The 24,712-nt window shown below is 34.9% G+C and overlaps 1 protein-coding gene across 1 annotated transcript in view; it reads left to right on the top strand.

Moving 5' to 3' along the window:
- Positions 1-24,712, top strand: part of LOC100916730 — a 79,815-nt gene that overhangs the window by 44,555 nt on the left and 10,548 nt on the right. Inside the window, exons 9-12 of the mRNA XM_031965503.1 lie at positions 4,010-4,067; positions 8,867-8,903; positions 20,063-20,093; positions 24,170-24,258. Coding sequence (XP_031821363.1) covers positions 4,010-4,067; positions 8,867-8,903; positions 20,063-20,093; positions 24,170-24,258 — 215 coding nt within the window. The remainder of the gene's footprint in view (positions 1-4,009; positions 4,068-8,866; positions 8,904-20,062; positions 20,094-24,169; positions 24,259-24,712) is intronic.

Genomic DNA, 24,712 nt, shown 5'->3' with positions numbered 1-24,712 from the left:
CCAAATGCCTACAGTATTTAGCACTATTCTAGGCCTTGTGGAAAATTTAAACACTAATTGGACAAGATCCATGACTTCATATGGAGTTTATGGGCTTATCATTGTGATAAGATCATAACAATAATGTAGACAGAATGTGAGAAATACCCTGAAATATATAAAATATTATGGGAGTTAAGAGGGGAACAGGAGAAGGCAGATTACTACTAGATAAGGATAAGGAATATTTATTTAGATACTTAGATTATTTAGATACTTCTCCAGTATAAGCTGGAGAATACAGGAAAGGTAAAAATTTGGGAGGGACTGATTGGGATATGTTTCACTTCAACAAAAAATTTATTAACTACCCATTGGATATTTCTAGTACTGTGCTAAGTGCTGGGGATTCACACATGAAAAGCAATACAGTTCTTGTTAGCAAGGAACATCTAACTTAGTAGAGGGCGTATATACTGATAACTATAATACAGATTTAAACATAATTGAGGGGATGGGAAAACACAATTCAAACCCAGGTCTTCCTGGATTCAGTTCAGGCCCTGCTATGCCACATTGTTTCCCTGTTTAGGTAATGATGAGCTAAAAAATGTTTTGAGCAGGAGAATGCTCAGTGCACTAGGAAGTGCACTACTTAGGGTAGTAATTAGTATAAGGATGGATAGGAGATAGGAAAGACTGGTGGCAGAGGGAAGTCAATGAAGGCTATTATTATAATAGTCTAGATGAGAAGTGATCAGGGCCCAAAACATGGTGGTAGCAATGGGGATAGAATAGAGGGGATAGGTACTAAAGATATTGGCAGATTTCAAGCCTAGGTGATTGGGAGAATGGTGGTGCCATCCACAGAAATAGAGAAATTAGGAATAAGGGCAAATTTGGTAGCAAAGATGAAGAGTAAACTTTGGATATACTAAATTTGATCTGACAGGTGGGAAAATGAGACCTGGATCTCAATGGAGAGATTGGATCTGGAGATGTAGATTAAGCAGCCATATAGAGAGGATCATTGAAACCATGAAAGTACATGAAATTGCCAAGAGATATGCAGACAAGCATTATGATAGTTATCTTGCAAGAGTGAAGGGAGAAACAGGGGTGGGTGGGAAGGAAATTAAGAAATTGGGAAGGAGATGGAGGAGGAGATATGAGAGAGGTTAGTGATTAAGTAGAAAAGAGCAGTATAATACTGCTTAGAAGCTTAGGGGAGGAGGCAATATCAAGAAGGGAGAGAGGATAGTCAAGAGTACCAAATGCTACAGAAAAAAAGGTCAAGGCTCATGAGGACTGAGTAAATGGGCTCTGAATCTGACATTGGAGAGAACAGTTTTAGTGAAGTCTCAGTACAGTGGAATGGAAATGCCAAGGGAGTGAGAAATTAGTGACTGACAAAGAAATAGAAGCAGCAAATATAGAAGTTGGGAGTGAAGCAAAAGAGAGAGAAGGGGGAGCAATAGGTTGGAAAGCAGGGTGAAAATTTTTCTATTTTTTTGTTTTTTGATTGAAGAGATCTTGGTATTCTTTAGAAAGGAAAGAACTAGGTTGGAGAAACAGAGAAAAAGAGACAGAAAGACGTAATTAATATTACAAGATGCCAAAGAAATCAAGAGATTAGAATATAGAGATGTAGAGGTTGGCTTTGGCAGTAAGGATCCTGTTTGAGTCCTTTCCAAAAGAAAGAGGATGAAACAATGGGTGAAAAGTTTTTACAATGTGGAAGAGGAGAGCTTCTTCTCGTGGTTCATCTAGTGAATGGTTGGATGGTATTGCAGATGGAATTGGAAGTTTTGAGGAAAGAGGAGAGATAACTGTGAGATGAGACAAAGGTAGATTAAGGATAAATTGTGAAGGGCCTTTTATATATTAGATGTACTGTTTAAAATGGGAATAAACTTAAGTGTTGTTGACCTTATCACATAGGCAAGTCAGAGGTTTTTCAACCAGTTCATTCATTTATCCCACAGATTTGTGGGGCAGAAGGGGAAAACAAATAGAAAGGAAAGAAAATCCAAGGGAAGAGGTAATGTCAGCATTTCAGAAGAAGAAGACCAAACTGAAAAGAACAAAATTAAAAGAATGGACAAGAAACAGAAATTAGGGACTGTCAAAGTTCTAAGAAGGAGAAGTATTTGTTTCCAAAAAATGACACTTGGAGATCTGCACCCACTCTATACCCCACGCCCCTACAGAATCTATGTGTTTACACTTGAAGGCACCCATACAGAGGCAACAACCATCAGTAATGGTAACTCTTTTACTTTTTAAAATTTCCTTTTTTAATCCCTCCCTTTTCCTTTGATCATTTCCTTTTTTAATCCACTAGAATTAATAAGTGAAAGTTATGGGGAATCAAATTTTGCTTCAATATAAGAATGAAATTCCTAACAATTAAAGTTGTTGAACAATAGAAAATGTTACTTTTAAAGTGGTGAAAGCTCATCACTGAAATACTCAAAAAGGGATTAAATGGTAATTACTTTGCTGGTCATATGAAAATATCCAAGGATTTGTCAATAGATATTTCTGCCAACTATACTTATCAATGTGCAGAGACATTTTATTAACCGGTTTTTTAACTGGCTTTATTATACGCTCAAAGCATAGGTATCTGGTATGTAAATGACCATAGAGCACCAGAAAGTTTTTGTAAGAGTTAAATACAGTCTTTTAGATTCATTATCAGAGAAAAAGGTGCAATTAGATTTTACAGATACCAAAAGAGAGAGGGAAAAATCTTACATCTTAAAGATAATTGTGTAACATGTAATAGATGTTTGGGCAATGAATACATGGATGAATAACAGCATGAATTAGTACATGTGAAGTGAAGGAATGGAGGAAAAGGGAGGTTTACATGTCAAAGATAATAGAAAAGGAAAAAAAATTATATCAGGTCAAATTATGAATTGCTTAACAAATACTAAGAATTCTTCTTAGAAATTCTGGAATTTATAACTAGCAATATTTGTCACAAAACTGGACCAGAAATTCTTTTATTTTTAAGCAGTTAATCATCTACATTAAATTATTGCAAGTTTCACCCAAATTCCACACTATGCAGAAAACCTCAGCCTCTTGCATCGTTTTCCTTACAAATAAAATGGCCATACTGGAGCTAAATGACAAAGGAAATAAAAACCCTTTTGACACCGCAAATAGGATTTCTTTATTGAATCAGGATTTCTAGGGTCCCTTCTAATTCTGAGATTCTGTAAGTCTATGTCTCATTGCATTCCTAGAACAACATCCTGTTTTCATTCAGTCTCTCTTCTCTACCCACCAATTCTGTGACCATGGATATATTTCACCTCTCTGGGCCCAAGCATCTTCCTGTAAAATGTAAGACTAAGTGATCCCTGAAGTCTCTTTTTCATATTTTTTATATATCCTTAAAAACTTTCTTAAAATTGTCTTTGACTGATTCAAATAAATTCTCACAAATCTGTTCCATGTAATGTCAAATACCCAATTTATTTTGCCCTTTTGTTGTTCAATTTCTTTCTTCAGTGTTCCTCAAGAGTATCCCACTCCACATGTACTAACTCATTCTGTCATTCAGTCATGTATTCATTCATCACACACCTATTAAGTGCCTGTGTATTCTGTATGCAATAGTTTACACTAGGGGTCTTCCTTTCTTTGTTGTCTTGCACTATTTTTGTGTAGCTTGTAATTTAAATTAATAATAACATATCTATAACCCTTTAATATTTATAGTAAACAAATTCAGAGAGGTTATGATCCAGGGACTTTTAACTCTAATTAATTAACAACCAATCAATTAGCAAAATATTTTTTATTCAAGTCCGGAACTCTTTGATTAATAATTTCCCCTATATTCAAAAGAAATCCTCAGATTTTGAATTCTTGAGAAAGAACCCAAGCTTCTCAATTTAAGGGGAACTTCTTTCAAATTGATTTTTTTCCCCTCATCATTGCATTCACCAGGATTATCCATTTCTTTGGAGGACTACACAGGTATGGTTTTGTTCTTCTTTTTGTCTTCCAGGAGATAGACAGTACAGTCTTGACCCAGAGGAGAGAGAGAAAGTCACTCTTGAAGGGAGGTAAGAAGTTTTACCTTTGGGGTTTTTTTCCCCCCTGAATGTTAGATTTTGGTGGGACAAAGAAATTCTTAGGAAAAAAGTGAAACTTCTCTTCCTAAAAGCTGTTATATTCTATTCCTGTCCCTGCACGTTCATTCTACAGTCACAAATGTTGCTCCAAATCATCCCTTTCACAATGGGAACAATTGTGTCACCTTAGCTCAGAGATGATATATTTGGAAAGAGGGACAAAGTAGAAGAAAATGAAAATTCTGGGATGGGGACTGCTTCTGCCTTGACAGATGAAGAAATAATGCCAATCTTAGTTAACCCCTGCCCCCAACATTACTTCTATTTGAGTAATAGAGTGGAAAAATTCTCAGGGTTCCTTTTACTCTCTTTATCTAGACTGATGACACAGCTTGTGCAAAAGGGCAAGGTAAGTGGGATTCCCTTGACTGCTAGTATTCTTCTTTAATTTAGTGCCCTGCAGAAAGGAAATGTTTGCTAAATATATTTCATCAGATTAACTATCCAGTAGATACTTTTACCAGTAAGTATAGCTGTAGAGTAGAGGCATCTGGGAATGGTAGGTCAAGGCTGGTCTTGGGAGTTGGGAAGACCAGAATTCAGCTCCCCTCTCTAACCTAAAAGTGAGTCACATAATATGTCAGTGCTTCCACACAATCCTCTGAATTGAAGCTGAGTTGCAGATCACTGATAGCAACATGTACACAATGATAGATCTAGACTCTGAAGGAAAGTAGTAGATTTGATATTGTGTATTACCCATTTCCCAGGTCTGATGAGAAGATCAAATGAGAACAAAAGCACTTTCTAATCAAATACCATATAATTATGTAGTTATTATTGTTGCTGTTAAAAATTATTGCAAATAATAATAGATGTTCTTTTTACTGATTTTATGAAGTGAATAATTTTTTTCCTTATACAAACTCTTGTGGAAAAACACATTTAACTCAGTTCAGTAAGATTAATTAGATGTCTACCATACTGATGATAAAAAAATGAAAAAAGTTATAGAATTCTCACCCTCAGGAAATCTACAATCTAGTTTGTAGATAAGTTGTACCTACAAAGGTAAAATATGAGAACAAGAGAAATCAAATGAAGGCCCTTGAGAGATGAAGAAGGGAATGAAGGATCACCTCCAGGTGGGAAAATGAGGAAAAGCTTTGTGGAGGATATGGCACATTGAAGAAAGAAAAGTTTCAACTAACAAACTGTTCTGGGTATGGAAAAGGGGAAAGGGAAAGGAGGACAATGATCTGTAAAAACTTAAAGAGGCAAGAGAAAGCAGGACAAGATTAGGAACAATGAGTAACTCAATTTGGCTAGAACATGTAAAGGTAAGCAGTGTGAGATAAAATTGAAAAGATAATTTGGAGACATTGTAGGAGCTCTTGATTATCAGGCTAAGGGGCATGTATTTTATTTCTTTGTCACTAATATACTCCATGGTAACAAACCCTGAAGGCTGATTCTATACATCTACACTTGGATAGAAAAATAGACATTTTAATTAGTAATCTAGTGGTTGGATTTTGATTGAAATTTTTACTTTCTGTCTAGATACTTGTTATCCACTGACAAAATAAACAAACAAAAAACTATTATTGAGGCAAGAATTTCATATGATGAAATTTGCCCTTTTGATTTTACTCTTTTCTAAATTCTTTATTTCTCCTCTATGATTCTCAGATAAGATGGCACTTGCTCTCTCTTGCATCCATTTTCACTATTAGTGTGAATGGTGATCTCACCTATGCCTTCCTCCCCCATTTTCCTTTCAGTATGTTTGCTTCATTTTTTTTTTTTTTGCCAACACTTTTTTTTCATTATCATAGCTTTTTATTGACAGAACATATGCATGGATAATTTTTCAACATTGCAAACACTTCTGTTCCAACTTTTCCCTTCCTTCCCTCCACCTCTTCCCTAAGATGGCAGGCAGTCTCATACATGTTAAACATGTTAAAAGTATATCTTAAATACAATATATGTGTACATATTTATACAGTTCTCTTGTTGCACAAGAAAAATCAAATTTAGAAGGGCAAAAATAACCTGGCAAGAAAAACAAAAATGCAGGCGGTCCACACTCATTTACTAGTGTTCTTTCACTGGGTGTAGCTGTTTCTGCTCATCACTGATCAATTGGAACTTAATGGATCCTCTCATTGCCAAAGATAGCCTCTTCTTTCAGAAGTGATCCTTATATAGTATTGTTGTTGAGATGTATAATGATTTCCTGGTTCTTCTCACTTCACTTAGCATCAGTTCATCTACGTCTCTCCAAGCCTCTCTGTATTCATCCTGCTAGTCATTTCTTGCAGAACAATAATATTCCACAACATTCATATACCACAATTTACTCAATCTCCAATTGATGGGCATCCATTCAATTTCCAGTTTCTAGCCACTATGAAAAGGGCTGTCATGAACATTTTTGTACATACAGGTCCCTTTCCCTTCTTTACTATCTCTTTGGGATATAAGTCTAGTAGTAACACTGCTGGATCAAAGGGTATGCACAGTTTGATAACTTTTTGAGCATAGTTCCAAATTGCTGTCCAGAATGGATGGATCCATTCACAGCTCCACAAACAATACATCAGTGTCCCAGTTTTCCTGCATCCCCTCCAACATTCGTCATTTTCTTTTCCTGTCATCTTGGCTAATCTGACAGGTGTGTGTAGTGGTATCTCAGAGTTGTCTTAATTTGCATTTCTCTGAACAATAATGATTCGGAGCACCTTTTCATATAAATAGAAATAGTTTTAATTTCATCATCTGAAAATTGTCTGTTCATAATCTTTGACTATTTATCAATTGGAGAATGGCTTGATTTCTTATAAATTAGAGTCTATATATTTTGCAAATGAGGTCTTTATCAGAACTTTTAACTGGAAAAAGGTTTTCCCAGTTTATTGCTTCCCTTCTAATCTTGTCTGCATTAGTTTTGTTTGTACAAAATTTTCTATATGTTCTTCTTTGGTCACAAATTCCTTCCTTCTTCATAGGTCTGAGAGGTAAACTCTCCTATGTTCTTCTAATTTATTTATAATCTCGTTCTTTGTGCCTAAATCATGAATCCATTTTGATTTTATCTTGGTGTACAGTGTTAAGTGTGGGTCCATGCCTAGTTTCTGCCACAGTATGTTTGTTTCTTATGAACTTTCACTCAACCCTAGAAATACCAATTCATAGAGTGTGATAAGTGAAATCTGAAATAAGGGGAAAAAAAGATTTTGAGCTTCCAAATATATCAATTCATTAAGCAATGCATGCCAAATGCATAACAAATAGAGAACAGGTCTCCTCAGCTTGGATATGAACCCAAGTACAGGGAGAGACATATTTTTATGCTTTAAAAACAATCAAATAAGACCAATTAATTAAAATAAAACAATTAACAAGATACAAACCAGAATACAAAATTAGGCAATCTGATTTTTAATTAGAGAAAAGATTAGGTGCTTTCCAAGTTGGAAAGGCAAAGAGTGAGTTTTAGCTGAGTTGGGAGGAAGCAAATGAATTTCAAGATCTTTCCTTTTGTAGAATTTGGAGATGCTGATTAATTATATCCATCTTTATTTACGAAACAATAGATAGCTTATGCCATCTAATTTTCTATGAGTGATTTACAGAAAAACAAAAAGATATGGAGGATAATGCATGTTATAGACCAAGATAAAGAATCCACTTGATTCTTTCTATTCTCACACCAAACCAAATTCATTTTGTTAATGGTTCTTCATTTCATCTTGTCAGGAAATAATGTATTATGGTGCATGATGCTTTGCACCCCATTCCAAGGTTCCTGCTCCTACATTAGGCCCTTTAATTTTCCAGGTATTTATCCAAAGATCAGTGCATATATTCTACCACCTAACCCTATTCACATCCTGCTGATGCCCTCCTGTTCACCACAAGGGTCGAGTCCTCTTCCTTAGAAATTAGAGGCATTCCTGAGAAATACAATCTCTGCTCAGAGAAAATATCTCAGTGTCCAATATCCCTGAGAGTATATGTATGTATGTATTAGAATGTATGTAAGTTTCCTTTCACTCCCCACCTCCAATGGAACATGCCTTAATCCTCATGGAGAATTAAGCCTTCATAGGTGGAGTCTGATTTCTACATAACAGATTCAGGAACCAAGAGAATCTCATTAGGTCCGAACAATAGGCTGAATACAAAAGGGTACAACTCAATAGGGATAAATCTAAAATTTAACGCTTGGGTTCAAACAATTTCACAAGTACAAAATGAGAGAAAGATATGATTGGGCAGTAATTTAAAGAGGATCTTGAAGTTTTGGGGAACTGTAAGCTCAATATTAAAATGGAGGGGTTGAGGCAACCATACTTAGGCAGATCTCAGCTGTAATTCCATGCTCAGCTCTGGGTGCCAACAGTTTAAGAAGTTAATTGATAAGCTGGAAAATGTTCAGAGGTGGGCAACCAGCATGGTGAAGGGCCTTGAGTTCCTGCCATTTTAGGATGAATTGAAGGAATGGATCACATTTTTTCTGGAGAAGGGAAGACATGATAGCTGCCTTCAAGTGTTTGAAAGGCACTCATGTAGAGAAGGAATTAAACTTATTCCATATGAAAACTTTTAATTTTGCTCCCAGATGATGAAAATCCAATTTTTTTCAACATTACATATGTCCCAGTCTCACATAGTAAACAATGGTAGTGTGAGGAAGTGTTGTTTTAGATAAATTTATCTCTTTTTCACATCTTTTGTTTTCTTAGTTTAATAATCTGATTGTGTTTTTCTTTCTGCTTTAGAAAACTGCAATACAGGAGACATTCCCAAAAGTCAAAGGTAGGTAAAGAATGAGAACCAAATAAAGAGTAAGAACCAGATGGCAAAACCCTCTTGACCTAGGGGAATTATAGATATTTGTATTTGGAGGGAAAAAAGAGTTTTCTGCTGATTGTAGGCATCAATACAAAGGACCATCACATCTCATTTTAATTTTGATGTTTTTGAATGTTCATTTACTAAACAGAAATCAAATAATCAACCAACAGATATTTTTAAGCACATATTATGTGTCAGACACTGAGCTAGCTGCTAGAGGCCCAAAAACAATAATTAGTATTTGTTTTTAAGATTCATTGTGCATTATATATAAAGAAAAAAAAGTCATTGCAGCTTCCCTATCTTTCCAAAGCCTAGCAAAGAAGTGAGATAAACAATACATTTATGTTTGAGGCTGAATCAGTGCTAGTTTCCATGGTAATTATGTCTTCAAAGCAATGCATTCACTGTTGCAATCCCAGTAATTCATAAGAGACCAACATGGGCAAAGCCAATAGGATGAACTTAAGAGAAGTTATCTTTAGAGGACAGTCTGATTGAGGTGACACTAAAAGATGATTTAACATACTTTTGTATTTTATTTTGGAATCTTGAGAAATGAGCCCAAAGGGCAAAAACTACCACAACAGATATTATATTTGTTGTTGTTCAATCATTTCAGTCATGTCTATTTGTTTCTGATCCCATTTGGAGGTGTTCTCCAGCTTATTTTAAGATGTGAAAATTGAGGCAAACAGGATTAAATGACTTATATCTGAGTAAAGTTCAAGATCCTCTTTAAATTACTGCCCAATCATGTCTTTCTCTCATTTTGTGCTTGTGAAATTAATTGTTTGAACCCAAGTGTAATATATATTTGAACCCATGAAGAGAAGTTTTCCTGATTCTTAGCCCAATGCCACCTAGCTCTCCAGATATTATACTAGTTTCATAGTAAATCCAGAACAGAGCAAAATTATGGTGAATTTTTAACTTATGAAATTAGGGATCATTCCAAAGTTAGTTGCATAAAAGTAATTATCATACCAATATATCACTATGATGATTTAATAACTTGTGATCTGAATTTTGAAGCAAACAGGCCAAAAAGGATTCTCTAAAAGTCACAGTTAAGTCTACCTAAGAGAACAAGTAACTTGCCTTTTCTGGAATTATTCTGAAATGACTGCTAGTTAAAAAGACCTATAAGAAATATTTGGTGGTATCATACAGCTTAACAAAAAATGATGGAAAAGATTATCCCAACTCAGGTTCTTTAAAAAATGCATATTTGCCGGTCCAGAATTTTCACTGGATTGTGATAGTACAGTGGACATAGAGATATTGTTACTAAACATAAACATAAAGACTTGTCTAATCTTAGGAAAAGCATTAGTAAAAGACTCAAATGATGCCACAAAGTTGCTTTGATTGTCCTATGTTACCTGGAGAAATTTATACCTGGATAGCCAGACTATGGGACAATCACTTCAATGGAAGAGGATCCATTATGACGACTTAAAAAATAAAAGTGACCTAGAGAATATAGTATATAACAACTGTGAAGAAATGTTTTTTACTTTACTATTAGATTGCAAACTCCTTGAGGACAGGGGCTGTCTTTTGCCTCCTTTTGTATTCCTACTGCTTAGCACAGTGCTTGGAATATAGTAATTGCTTAATAAATATTTATTGAAAAAATGTTTATTTATCCTATGATTGTATATGAAGTGTACACCAGGAAGGGTGGGCAGTTAATTGGAATTAAAAGAACTGAATTCACTTCCGGGCCTTGACACCTAACTAGTATGACACTGAACTAGTTATTTTGTGTCTCAGCCTCAACTTCCTCATCTATAAAATATGAATAATACCTGCCCTACTTGTCTCAGAGTTTTTGTGAAGAAAGTAAATTATAAATCATAACATGCTATAGAAATATTAATTGTTATTATTGATATTAAATGAAGTGTACTCTGCTCATATTTAGAACTGACATTTGGTGCACTAAGAGAAATAAAGGGGAGTATCCACCTTTAAACCAAGAGAGTCTAGGGAAAATGAAGAACTATTGTGGCTACATATGGGCTATTTGCAATAGTGGGGACATATAGACTAAAAGTCTTAGGGAAGCTCATTAGTACATATTGAGTTATTGTAACTATTATTGTAATTATAGAAAATAAAAGTGGAAAATCTTAGTTTGGCTTGCAGCTACAAGACTCAGTCCCCTGGATCCTTCTTGAGGTAGGGAAAAGGTTACAGAGGAGAAAGGGAACACTTTTTCACAGAGGCTATAAAACTAGGTTTCTTATAACTAGGCATTTGTAGCATCTCACAGATCTGACAGTTGATTCTCAAGTAACCCTTTCTATTATGACTTTATAGGCACAGGCTGAAATTGCAAGCAATTTGGTATTCCAAGATCATAGCTTCTGGGTACCAGGGTCGGAGAAATACTGTACCAGTGGTTAATAATCTTCATTGGCAAACCAAGCATAGTATATATTGGAGAAGGGAAAAATAGCCACATCAATTTTTTAAGTCTGCATGATTTAAATAATTCTATTTGAGAGGAAGAAGAAGAAGAACCATAGAGTTTAGACAGAATATAGCTGAATATCTTGGAAAGTCCAATCAGAGAATCAGGAAGAAATGGTTTCATAAGTGCCTTACATGGAAATAAACAATGTCAGTATTTGGAAAAGGGAAGGCTTAACCCTGGTGTTTCCAACTCTTAGACCAGTTCTAGGTGGTGAAGTAGTTAGAGAACTGGACTTTGAATCGGCCGATTTGAATTAAAATATGATCTTAGATATATACCTCTGAGTCTCAGTTTCCTTATCAACAAAATATCTTCTCTGTCTACTAAACAGAGTTGACTCATGAAATATACATATGAAAGGGCTTTATAAATTGTAAAATATTATATAAATAAGATTTTTTTCACTGTTTTATTGCAACTATAGAAATGTCTCTGAATGTTCCCAATCGTTTCCATGGATGTTGGATGATCTGTCAAGAAGGAAAGAACCTGAATACATTCAAAAAGCTACAGGCCACATATCAACAGCAGCTCCTAAAGCAGAGAGAACTGACACCTGATGCAGAGAATACTGACTCTAAGACCTGGAAAGAGTCAATCAAGACAACAAGCTTAATTTCAAAGTAAGTGGATGTGATATAGTGGAAAGAATACTGAGTTTGCATCCAGGAGACTGAAATTTGTATTCAGCTCTTCCCTTTGTTGGCCAAGTGACCTTAGACAAATCATGTCTTGCCTCCATGTCCATATATCTCTTCCAGCTCTCAATGCTATGAGACTCTCTCTGGGTTTTCATGACATGAACTTCTCTTGAATCTCCTCTGGCTACTCTTCAGTCTTCTTTGCTGGGAACATAGTCCATGGCCTGTCCCCTAACTATGGAAGTACAAGGCTTCATTCTTGTGTCTTTCCTCCCTCCCTATATCCATTCTCTCAGTAATCTCATCAGCCCTGAGAGGTTTAATTATCTTCTATCTCTACGTAGATGACTCCAAGATCTATATATGTAAGTTCTGTTCTAGACACTCTTCTGAATTCCTATCCCACGTCACTTGTTGTTTATTGGACATGTATTTCTTACTAAAATGCAACATATGCAAAGCAGAACTCATCTTTCCTCCCCAAACTATGACTTTTTCTAACTTCTCTATTGACAATACGATGATGCTTTCAGTCATCTGGCTTCACAACTCTGGCATTATTTCATATGCCATCCCTCTCCCTCATCCCCATGTATCAGTTGTCATTTTTTCTGTTTGTTTTTTTTTTTTCTTTTTGCTGAGGCAACTGCGGTTAAGTGACTTGCCCAGGGTCACACAGCCAGGAAGTGTTTAATATGTGAAGTCAGATTTGAATTCAAGTCCTCCTGACTTCTGGGCTGGTGCTCTATCCACTGTGCTACCTAGCTGTCCCAGTTGTCATTTCTTACATCCACCTCTACATGGATCCATCTGCTACTTTCCAATCACGTGGCCATGTTCTAATTTAGGTTCACATCTCTTATCACTGGAGCAATTTCAATAGTGTCTTAATTGGTCTCCTCCCTTCCTCCCCTAGGTTTCAGTAGTGTCTTAATTGGTCTCTTCCCTTCCTCCCCCTAGATTTTTCCCTTTCTAATAGATGTCCATGACTTCACTGAAAACATTCATCCAAAAATGACTCATTAAATATCTTCTGTGTTTAATGTGCTATGTACTTTGGCAAAGGAGTGAAAATAAAGGAAGAAAGCTTTTAAATATTTTGGAAGCTGAAACAATTCTGATACCTGCTCCCATTGACTCTCTAGTCAATCCCCCCAATAGTTCAAGATATTCAAGTGTTTGGCATTATGGAGACATATAGATGATGGTAGGAAGTTAAGCTAATGCCATCTGAAAAATTGTGCTCTCTATTGACAATTCTATTCTCTATTTTATGACGGGGAAAAGGAGGGGGAGAAAAATCTAGGAATCTAGGTTCTCAAAGGCTTTATCAATGAAGTGCAAACTCTTGTTGAGCAGTTCTAAGCTGAAAAACATTCTAGAATGGACCTCAAAAGAGTGACAAAACATTGCGTGACTTCACTTCTCAAAGGCTATCTTCTAAGGTAGATTAGAAGTTTTGCAATATGTGCTGCCTGCCTTCTGTGTATCTTTTTCCCTCAATAATTTCTTCTATATTTCTCATCTGCAAACTTCCCTTATCCATTGGCTACTTTCCAGATACTTATACATACATACCTAACTCTTGCTCCTATATAAAAAGTCTTAAATGTCTTTCCTTTAAGTTACCATTTTACAGCTTTTTGAAAAATATTCAAATACACAGAATTATCTATATCATTGCATCTACTTTCTTATCACACATTTACTTCTCCATCCCTTGAAATATCAATGCCAAAATATTCAATATTTTGAAATAACAACATATAGACACAAACAAGAAATATTTTTTTATTTATTTAGACTCAATTTAATTTAATAAATTTTGATTGAACTCCTACTATGTGCTAGATAATGTACATAGGAAGACAGCTGAGTAAAACATAATCCATCATGGAGCTTCTAGTAATATTAAGTTCTAAGATAGTAATCTTCAATGTACTAGAAAATTAATTTTAGTAGTACTATGATTTAGGGAAAATCTCCTATATCTGGGACTTAGATGATCCTTTTAGCCCAGAGGTTTTCCCAATCCCATAATCAATGAAGACCCCTTCTTACTTCAGGTAACTCACCCCATAGTTTCATTTCATAGATAATAATTTAGAATTCTGCCAACATCTACCAGGAGAATATGCCATTGACTTCCAACTCAAACTTGGAGCAATTCCTTGGAGGCCATTCCAACTCATTCCTGTTAAGAATGATCTTGGTAAGGACTTCAAAGAATCTCTTTTGACAGTAGAGCTTCCTTGTTCATCAAGGAATAACTTTCCCCTTCTTTGCCAGCATTTTTGAGTACTGATGTTTATTCCACTATGAGTTTCTTTACCCTGTGAACTGCTACTCCTATACATGTCCCATACTTCTGACTCAATCTAGAATCATTGTCCATTTAATTACCTTGGTTCCTACTTTTATTTACCAATTCTTGTCCTTTGGCACTATGCACTGGCTAAATTTTGTCTACTGAATGATCCTTAGATTTAAATAGATTTAAACACAACTAAGCAAAGATTGTTATCCTTTGCAGTATTCTTTTTTTTCTTTTTTTTTTCCTTTTCTTAACTAGAATTAATCACTGAATGGGTGCTTGCCTCAGTTAAACTGAAACCTGTTGAAGACCTTAGCTTAAAAAAGCCAGGGTCTCCCACTGCATCCAGAACCATCTCCAGTTATCTCCACTGATCTGATCAATATCTGGTCACTGGACCCAGATGACTCTGGAGGAGAAAGTGAGGCTGGTGACCTTGCATAGCCCTCCCTCACTCAAATCCAATTCACTTACATGTCATAGCATTTCCTCCCTTCAAGAATGAAGAACAAATAACAGCAAGTCTTGGTATGAGGAATTAGGAGCTGATACCAATAAGGTAGGTAAGTCCTAAGCTGCTTCTGATTAATTGCATCACAGCTTACTCTAATTCTATCATATATTAAACAGTACAAGCTATGAGCAGCATGGACAATGGTGGATTCTCCCATTATGTTATAATGATGAATCAAGCAAAAGAATCTCAGATTCCCAAACCACAGAGATCAAACGTCCTAAACAAAATCTTCACTATCATGTATATATAATACATTAACCAATATACCCTTGTTCTGTTTTATTTGGTTCCCCTAAAAAACCTTTAAAAATCAGCGATTTTTAAAAAGAATTTTAATTGATACTTCTTCTTTTAACATTATAGCTATTTCTGGGTATTCTCTTGTCACAAAGAAAATAATTGAATAGAAACTGAGGGTGACACTATCTGACAACATATGTAATCTTTGATATTATCCTGTCTTTCTGCTAAGAGACAGAAGTCCCTTATCTTTGGGAGCACATTGCTTTTTACAGTTATTCAGAATCCAGTCTCTCTTGAATGTTCTTTTCATTTTTATTGTATCTATTCTTTTGATTCTGCATATTGTACAAGTATGTACTGCCTTGTACACATCTTCCCATGTTCCTCTGAATTCCTCATATTCAACATTTCTTCCTACACAATAACATTCCATTAATTCATATGCCTCAGTTTGTTCAGCCAAACATTTCTCTGACCACTGGCCTTATCTTGTGCTAGGTACAGTTTGTCCCCTGAAAGAAGGTAGCAAACAGACTGGGTGTTAAAATCTATCCTCAAGCAAATTTCTGTCTGTCTCAGCACATGGCAACATCAACCTTTTACTTGCAATGTGAAGAACCTTTGGTGGTGCAAAGAGAAATACCTCCCCTTTTACCTCAGACCTTCCATCTGTTGCTGCATCTGTCCCTTGAAGGAAGAAAAAGAGTTAGTAGGAACAGGACTTCTCTCTCACATTGTTTAGTTCAATTTTAATCTCCTCCTTTACTTTTCTCTTGCCTAATCTTCAGCCTAACAGAAGAAAGAGTAATAGTGAAGTTAGGGACTCTCATCTAAGTGTGTCCCTCCCATTTCATGATGTACTTGCAGTCCCCTTCTCCTTGAGAGGAGTAGTGTCCTCCATTCAAAAATAAATACTCTCACATTGGTCATATAGCTTTCCCATTCCAGTGATTCTAAACCTCTATGGATAACCCATGCACACCATTCTTCTCCCCCATTTGCTTGATTCCTTATTCTCATTCCCTTCAAACCTCCTATCCCAAAGTTTCAACCAAATAGCACTCAGCCATTCCACCGTACCTTCCCTTCATAGGGACAACAAACTTCCCTTCATCCTAAATCTTTTATTCTTCCATTCCTTCCATCTACTGGCAGTTCCTGAAACCTGGATTCCTCCAGATGACACAGCTTCCTAGCCACCAGCACTTGCTGTATCTTCAAACATTCTGCTTCCATTATGGTGGAGGAATTGGAATACTCCTTGCTCCACATTACCACTTCCAAGTTTTCACTCTGCCTCTATATAACTAATATATATATATAATATAACTAATATAACACTAAAAACCTAACCCTAAATAATCTCTTTTTCTTTGAGTTTTGCACCTACTACCTAATTATAATCTTGTTAGTCACTGTCTACATACTCTCCCACTCCAACCCCTTCCTTACTCAATCCAAATTGGATACTTGGTTTACTATTTTTCTCTCCTCCCCAACTCCTACTCTCATACTAGAGGATTTCAACATATATATATTGACTCTCTTAAACACCGTAATCACTCAGTTGCTCAACCTTCTCACTTTGCAAAAGCTACTCCTTTATCCTCCCCCCACAGAGATAAACTATACTTTTGATTTTGCCATAATCGACAAATATATTGCCTCCATGTTGGGAGGTGATAATTCTTATGTTGGAGAATTCCAAAATCACGATTTTTGCCAATCATAATCTTTTGATTTTTTACCCTTTCTACTGGGTTCCCTTATGAAACCTTTCTGCAAGCCAGAAACTCTGATCCTGGGGGTCAGGGAGAAAGAAAGAAGCAAGAATATCTTATTTAATGCATGTCCAATACATGTAAATTTAAGAGCATTGTAATAGAGGACCGAATTTTTATTATATCTATTATTCTTTTGGTTCTGGCCATATAATTCTGCCTCCTGTACTTGTTCCCTTCCCTTCTTGTTTCTCTACACCAATTCAATTCTACACTGTTCTTCTGTCTTGAATCCCTACTCCCTTATTATTTTGCTGATTATGCTCTGCCAAGTCACAGCCTTGGATCATTTCTATTCATTTGCTGATTTTGCTCCTGGAAAAAACAAAACAAAACCCTTTCATTTGATCCTTTCATTGCTAAGAGCAATTCCCATATCTCCTCTGCCTTTTATAGTTAATTTCCTAAAGGCCGGACCTGTATGTGCCAAAATGTTTGTGGCAGCCCTGTTTGAAGTGGCTAGAAACTGGAAAATGAATTCTCCATCAATTGGAGAATGGTTGGGTAAATTGTGGTATATGAATGTTATGGAATATTATTGTTCTGTAAGAAATGACCAGCAGAATGAATACAGAGAGGCTTGGAGAGACTTACATGAACTGATGCTAAGTGAAATGAGCAGAACCAGGAGATCATTATATACCTCAACAACGATACAGTATGAGGATGTATTCTGATGGAAGTGGATTTCTTTGACAAAGAGAAGATCTAACTCAGTTTCAGTTGATCAATGATGGACAGAAGCAGCTACACCCAAAGAAAGAACACTGGGAAATGAATGTAAACTGTTTGCATTTTTGTTTTTCTTCCTGGGTTATTTTTACCTTCTGAATCCAATTCTCCCTGTGCAACAAGAGAACTGTTCAGTTCTGCACACATATATTGTATCTAGGATATACTGCGACATATTCAACATATATAGGACTGCTTGCCATCTGGGGAGGGGGTGGAGAGAGAGAGGGAAAAAAATCGGAACAGAAGTGAGTGCAAGGGATAATGTTGTAAAAAATTACCCTGGCCTGGGTTCTGTCAATAAAAAGTTATAATAAATTAAAAAATAATAATAATAAAAATAAATAAATAAATTCCTAAAGGCCTACAATAGGAGCCTCTACTTTAACTTTTCCTACTCTTCTTAATACCTTACAATTTCTAATCTATAATTCCACTGAAACTGCTCTCTCCAAAGTTACTAACGATCTCTTAGTTGCCAAATCAATCTTCATTCTCTTTGATCTCTCTGCTGTTTTAACATATTTTTCTCCTTGATACACTTTTTTTGGGACCTACTTTCCTATTTTTCCTTTTATCTAACCACTGTTTTTCAGTATCTTTTGCTAAGTCCTCATTCAGATCATGCCCTCTAATTCCAGTAGTTTTCTATCAAAGGCTTTCTTCTTTCTCTACACAACTTCATTTGGTAATCTCACCATCTTCCATAGATTTAATTACTATCCACATACTAATAATTCACAAATCTTGCCCAATCTACCCCAGTCTCTCTTTTGACCTCCAGTCTCATATCTCCAATTGCTTTTTAGACACTTTGAACCATAGCTATGTTAGACTAAATATTTGTCTACAATTAAGAACTCGCTATCTTTCCCCCAAAATTTTCCCCCTCCTACTTTCCCACTTACTATAGAAGTAACACCATCCTCCCAGTCACTCAGACTCACAATCTAGGAGTCATCCTAGATTTTTCACTAACCTCCTTGCCTCCAATATCCAATTTACTACAAGGCCTGTTAATTTCACCTTTGCAACATCTCTCAACTACATTCCTTTCTCTCTAACATTGTCACCACTTATAGGGCAGGTCCTCATATCTGCATTATTGAATTAAGTCTGCTGGTGAGTCTTCCTGTCTCAAGACTCTTCCCAATCCAATTAATCATCTGATTCAGCTACCAAATATCCTATATTAGATTTAAAAACTCCTTGGAGGCAGGGGCTGGGTCTTAATTGTCGCCCCAATGTTTTGTTATGGTAAGAGTTTAATAAGTTATTGCATGATTATCCAGAATGAATGAATTTTCAAGAAAAAATATACACTTATTAAATGGTCACTATGTACAAAGAACTAAGCATATGTTAAGCAACCATTATGTATAAGAAATTGGATTAGATACAAGTCATACAAGAATAAATTGATCACCTTATTGATAGTTTCATGTTGACTCATTCCCCAATTGTGATTCTTATTTTATTGTAAACTGTCTCTAAATCTGTGATTCTATAATTCCTGATTGGTTGGGCACATTAACCTGGCTTAAAAGGCTGGGACAATGCCAGTCCATAATCAGAACATGCATTTTTTTGAAGGAGTTGCCCAGAGACATAGAGCTACTAGTTGTAAACCCAGGTCTTCAGTCTTCTATTACAATGCTCTTAAATTTACATATATTGGAATGTACTAAATAAGATATTCTTGCTTCTTTCTTTTTCCCTGCCCTCGAGGAGCAGAGCTTCTAACCTGCAGGTCCTTCATCATCTCACCCACACATTTCACATTCTCAGTCTTAACTTCTGACCTGGCTTCAAGAAAGCAACAACAACCTCAGCAGTATAATAATGGGCCTAGAAGAGTAGAACAAGAGTTAGTGCCAAGGTTTGAAAAGAGAAATGTTCCCTAATCCTCCAAATTTCTCTAAGTGGTCTTAGTGACTTTTCAGTTGCCACCTCACTGTGACTTTTCCATGGATCTCAAGGTTAATTTCCATCTATAGGAGTGAGACAGCATTTCTCTTCCAATCAGTGTACTAGACTCTAGAATTCTAAGATAAAATAAGATCTGGTCACATATAGAAAGAAAGATAGATAGATAGATAGATAGGTCTATATCTATGCCTATATCTCTATCTCTATATCTATCTATCTATCTATCCTCTTATCTATCTATAGAGAGAAAAAGTAAGTGAGAGAGAGAGAGATTAATCTATAAGTACTAAGAATGAAGCATGGTTTAATAGTAAGAACACTAGATGATATATTAGAGAACCTGGGTTCAAATCCTAACTATGAAAAAACCACTTCTCTCTAAATTAGATGATGGATGATCTCTCCATTCCAACTCCAAATTCTATGTTTGGCTAAAAGAAATCAACAATCTAACAGATTCTCCTTTCCTGTCTTTTAGTGAGGAGGTCATTGGAGCAGCAAGTAAAAATGTGAGTAAGACTCTCTTACCTTATTTAACTTTTATCTAACCAAGTTCAGAAATACCAAATGAAATAGAGCAGTCATTATGTGATAATCTTCCCATTTAGAAGGGATAGATTTTAAGGACAAACTCTAGAACATTTGCCTTCCACTTTTGAGTGCCATGTTGATTCTTTTGATTCTAGGAGAATGCTTTACCTTAATCATTTTGTGCTTGATCAGTTGTTTTGTTTTGTTAGACAATCGGGATTAAGTGACTTTTGCCCAGGATCACACAGCTAGTAAGTATGAAGTGTTTGAGATGGAATTTGAATTCAAATTCTCTTAACTCCAGGGCCAGTGCTCTATCCAATGCCCAGTTTTAACATTAAAAACAAATCCTTCTTACATACAGATCTTATTGGCAACTAGAAACACTTCTGTTCTCCAGATTCATATAAGGCTTTAATTATGTGGATTATTTGATTTGATCCATAAATCAAAAATGTGAGAAATAATGTATTATTATGCTCATTATTCAGATGAAGAGGTTGGGACTCAGACAGGTTAAGAAACATCTCCAAGATCACACAGTTAGATTGAACATTCCTATTAATATATGCTCATACATATATACATACATAGATATGCATATAACATCATATATATAGACAAACATATATATTTGTATCTCTCTATATAAATAGGTAATCACACAGTATGATAGGGCATGTATATAAGTATGCTTATATGTATAGGGATGTAATATTTATATGCACATACACATTTAGTAAACTACTGAAGGAAATAATACTATGTCCCTTTTTCTGGAACTGTTCTAGGTCCAGACTAGAACTGTTCCAAACTATAGCAAATAGTGGGAGTAGTCCTAAATTTGGAATCAAAGTACCAGGTTTCAATCTGTGACACTGCTACTTAATAACTATGATTTTCTGAAGTCACTTCACTAAGCCTGTTTCCTTGCCTTTAAACAGAAAATAATAATTCTGCTCTGAATGTATACTATCTTCCAGAGTTGTTGGGGAAAAAAAAGGTATTTTGTAAATCTTAAAGAAATACAATTTATTATCATTATTATTACAGTAGTAGATACTAATACCACTTGTTTTTCATATCTATTAATTAGTTTTCCTAATAAGTAAGAAGTGTGTGTGTGTAACCTTGGGGTAAAGGTGAAGAGTAGAGTGTAATTATGTTTGAAGAGTTGTGAGAAGGAATTAGAAAGGCACTAGGGGGCAGCAGAACCCAATTCAAGAAACACAATCTGAACCTGAGAATCCCAATGGGCACATTTTTAAAGGACTTTGTTTAGCCTAATTTTAGAAAAGTATATATATATAAAGGTGGTTAACCTGACTATTACATCCTATTTAATATTTTTTCTGCTAACAAATCACTGCAGTCATCACTGTTCCTTGTGTCTGTAATCAGAACACTGCAAAGTTTTTATGTAAACCACAAACATTTATTTACACTTGACTTTAGAGTGAAGTTAGGAAACCTTGGTTTGAATTCCAATTTCATCTTTCAATTTCTTTATCACCAGATTCTTAATCTTATTTTTAAGTCTCAGTTATTTCATATCTAAAATAAGAGGATTGGAGTGGTTATTATATATGATACCTCAGGTTCATTCCAGTTCTAAAATCCTATAATCCTTGCAAGCTAGGTAAATTCCAAGGAATATATGACTTCGGTATATTTGGTTGAAAGTTGTAGAGTAAGACCCAAGACAACTGTCAGCCTTTAAAAGAAATACCATAGTTCTTGGAACTTAAGAAAATTTTTTTGTTGAATTGCTTGATTCTTTTTCAGTAAACTAAAAATGTGTTGATTAAAGCCCTAATTTTTTTTTATTTTTTTATTTTTATTTTATTTTATTTATTTTTTTTAGAAAATAACCATTCATTCATTCAAAAACATTCATCAACTGCTGTGTGCCAAATACTATTCCAGGCACTGTACATAGAAACACAAAAAATTCCTTGCCCTCAAGAAGTTTACCCTTTATTGGAGATTAACAACATGTACATAGATAAATACAAAATATGTACATTGTACTTCAATTAGTTAACAAACATTTGCAAGCAACTATACTATAAGAAATAGTGAAGAAAAGTAGTATCTGGATCTCTGGAATTAGGAGGATAGTGTGACAAATATTAAGGATTCACTCTGTGTAGAGTACTGTGGTAGACTCTGGAGAAGAAAAAAAATTAGCTAAAATTCTGTGCCTGACTGAAGAAACAAAACTATCACTCTTTGATAAGATGGTATACTTAGAGAATCAGCTAAAAAACTTTAACAGAGTTGTAGGATATTAAATAAATCCACATAAATCAGTATATATGTTACCAATAAAGCCCAGCAGCAAAAAATAGAAAGAGAAATTCCATTTAAAATAACTGTAAATAACAAAATATTTGGGAATCTATCTGCCAAGACGAACCCAGGAACTATAAGAATTCTATTACTTTTCACAAATAGTCACATCTAAACAACTGGAAAAATATTAATTGCTCATAGTAGACCAAGCTAATATAATAAGGTGACAATTTTACCTAAATTAATTTACTTATTCAGTACCAGTATATGATTGAGACATAAAGGGTAATAGCATAAGCAAATTAAGAGAGCAAGAAATAATTTATCTATCATGGAAAAGGAAAGAATTTATAACCAAATAAGAGAGATAGCAATACCAGATATGAAATAGATATTTGATTAGATTAAATTATAAATGTTTTGCACAAATAAAACCAATGCATCCAAGAGTAGAATGAAAACAGAAAGCTGGGAATCAAGTATAGAGTCTCATTTCTCAAATATATAGAGAATGGAGTCAAATGTATAAGAATACAAGTCATTTCCTCATTGATAAATGCTCAAAGGATGTGAACAAGCAAAGCTTTCTATAATCATATGAAAAATGTTCTAAACTGTTATTGATTAGAGAAATACACATTTAAAAACTCTGAGGTACCACCTTACACCTATTAGATTGAGTAGTACAACAGAAAAAAATAATAAATGTTGGAGGGGATGTGGAAAAATTGAGACACTAATGTATTAGCAATGGAACTATATGCCCATGGGGCTATAAAACTGTGCGGAGTCTTTGATCCACATTACTAGATTTGTACACCAAAGAGATTGTTTTTAAAAGGACAAAGGACCTAACTGTACAAAAATATTTGTAGCAGCTCTTTTGTGGTGGTAGAGAATTGGAAATTGGAGAATGGCTGAAAAATTTGTGTATATGATTATAATGAAATATTGTGTTATCAGACAAACAGGCTGATTTGAAAGAAACTTGGAAAAACTTACACAAATTGATGTAGAGTGAAATGAGTACCACCAGAAGAACATTGTACACAGGATAGCAATATTGTACTTTTATTGTCATTGTGAATGACTTAGCTATTTCTCAACAATATAATGATCTAAGACAATTCCAAAGGACTAATGATGAAAAATTATATCCACCTCTAGAGAAAGAACTGATGGAGTCTGAATGCAGATTGAAGCATATTATGATTTACTTTTGTTTGTTTGTTTTTTCTTTTGGTTTGTTTATTCATTCATAATAAGACTGATATGGAAATATTTTATGTGATTGCAAATATATAATCTTTATCAAATTGCTTATCATCTTGCAGGGGAGAAAATTTGGAATTCAGACTTCTTAAAAAATGTTAAAAATTATCTTTACATGTAATTGGGAAAAATAAAATATGATTTAAAAAAGACTAAAATTCTGTACCTATTCATGCAATTTAGCATCTATTTATTATAGAGTGACTTTTAATTTATATTTCAAGATCGATGCAGTCCGTGAGATGACATGATAGCTTGGGGGTGAACCTTGACAAGAAATATCTATGCATAATCCAGGGATTGGCTAGAGCTCCATTACAGGAGCTTTTAAACTATTTATATAGTTATTCATGACCTTTGGACACTTTAGTTGTTTTTTTCATCTATTAAGAAGAGAAATAGGCCCTAGTTCTTCTGTATCTTAATATAAATATGGACTAGACAATGTTTAGTATACTATGAGTAACATGTAATCGTTTTTACCTAGCTTTCTCCAGATGAGAAGAGGAGGAATTTGTCAGCACATGATTTAGTGAGATTCGGTTCCAGGACCCTAGTGGGAGCTAGAATAGCAAGGTGAGTGGATTTATAGAAATAAAATAATTGAGAAGTATCCCATGACAAGCTCCTACAGTTCTGAACAAATTTCCCCATGAAAATTATGTTTAGTGCAAATCTGTTCCATTTTGCACCACCAGACCTTGTCAGTTCTCTTTTAATCATTTATTCATTCATTTTATTGAGGATATGCTGCTTTTTTATTGAACAAAGCATTTTGGTTTGAATATGTAACACTTGGGCTCTCCTGTAGACATGAGCCCTAGAAAGCTACCCTAAGTTCATAAAATTCTGAGGATTAGTGTCCACCCAAAATCATAGTTTTTGAGACCCCACTGATATATGTACTTTTATGAATCAGCCAGAGCACCATTAGTTCAAAACAAAAGCCATGAACAGTATAACAAAGTGACAAGAAAAGGTCCTCCTATGCAAACATGGTATATAAATTTTTTATTTATGTAATAAAATA

The sequence above is a fragment of the Sarcophilus harrisii genome, chromosome 4, assembly GCF_902635505.1.
Source record: "Sarcophilus harrisii chromosome 4, mSarHar1.11, whole genome shotgun sequence".
NCBI lineage: Eukaryota > Metazoa > Chordata > Mammalia > Dasyuromorphia > Dasyuridae > Sarcophilus > Sarcophilus harrisii.
This window is presented reverse-complemented; position numbering and strand designations above follow the sequence as displayed.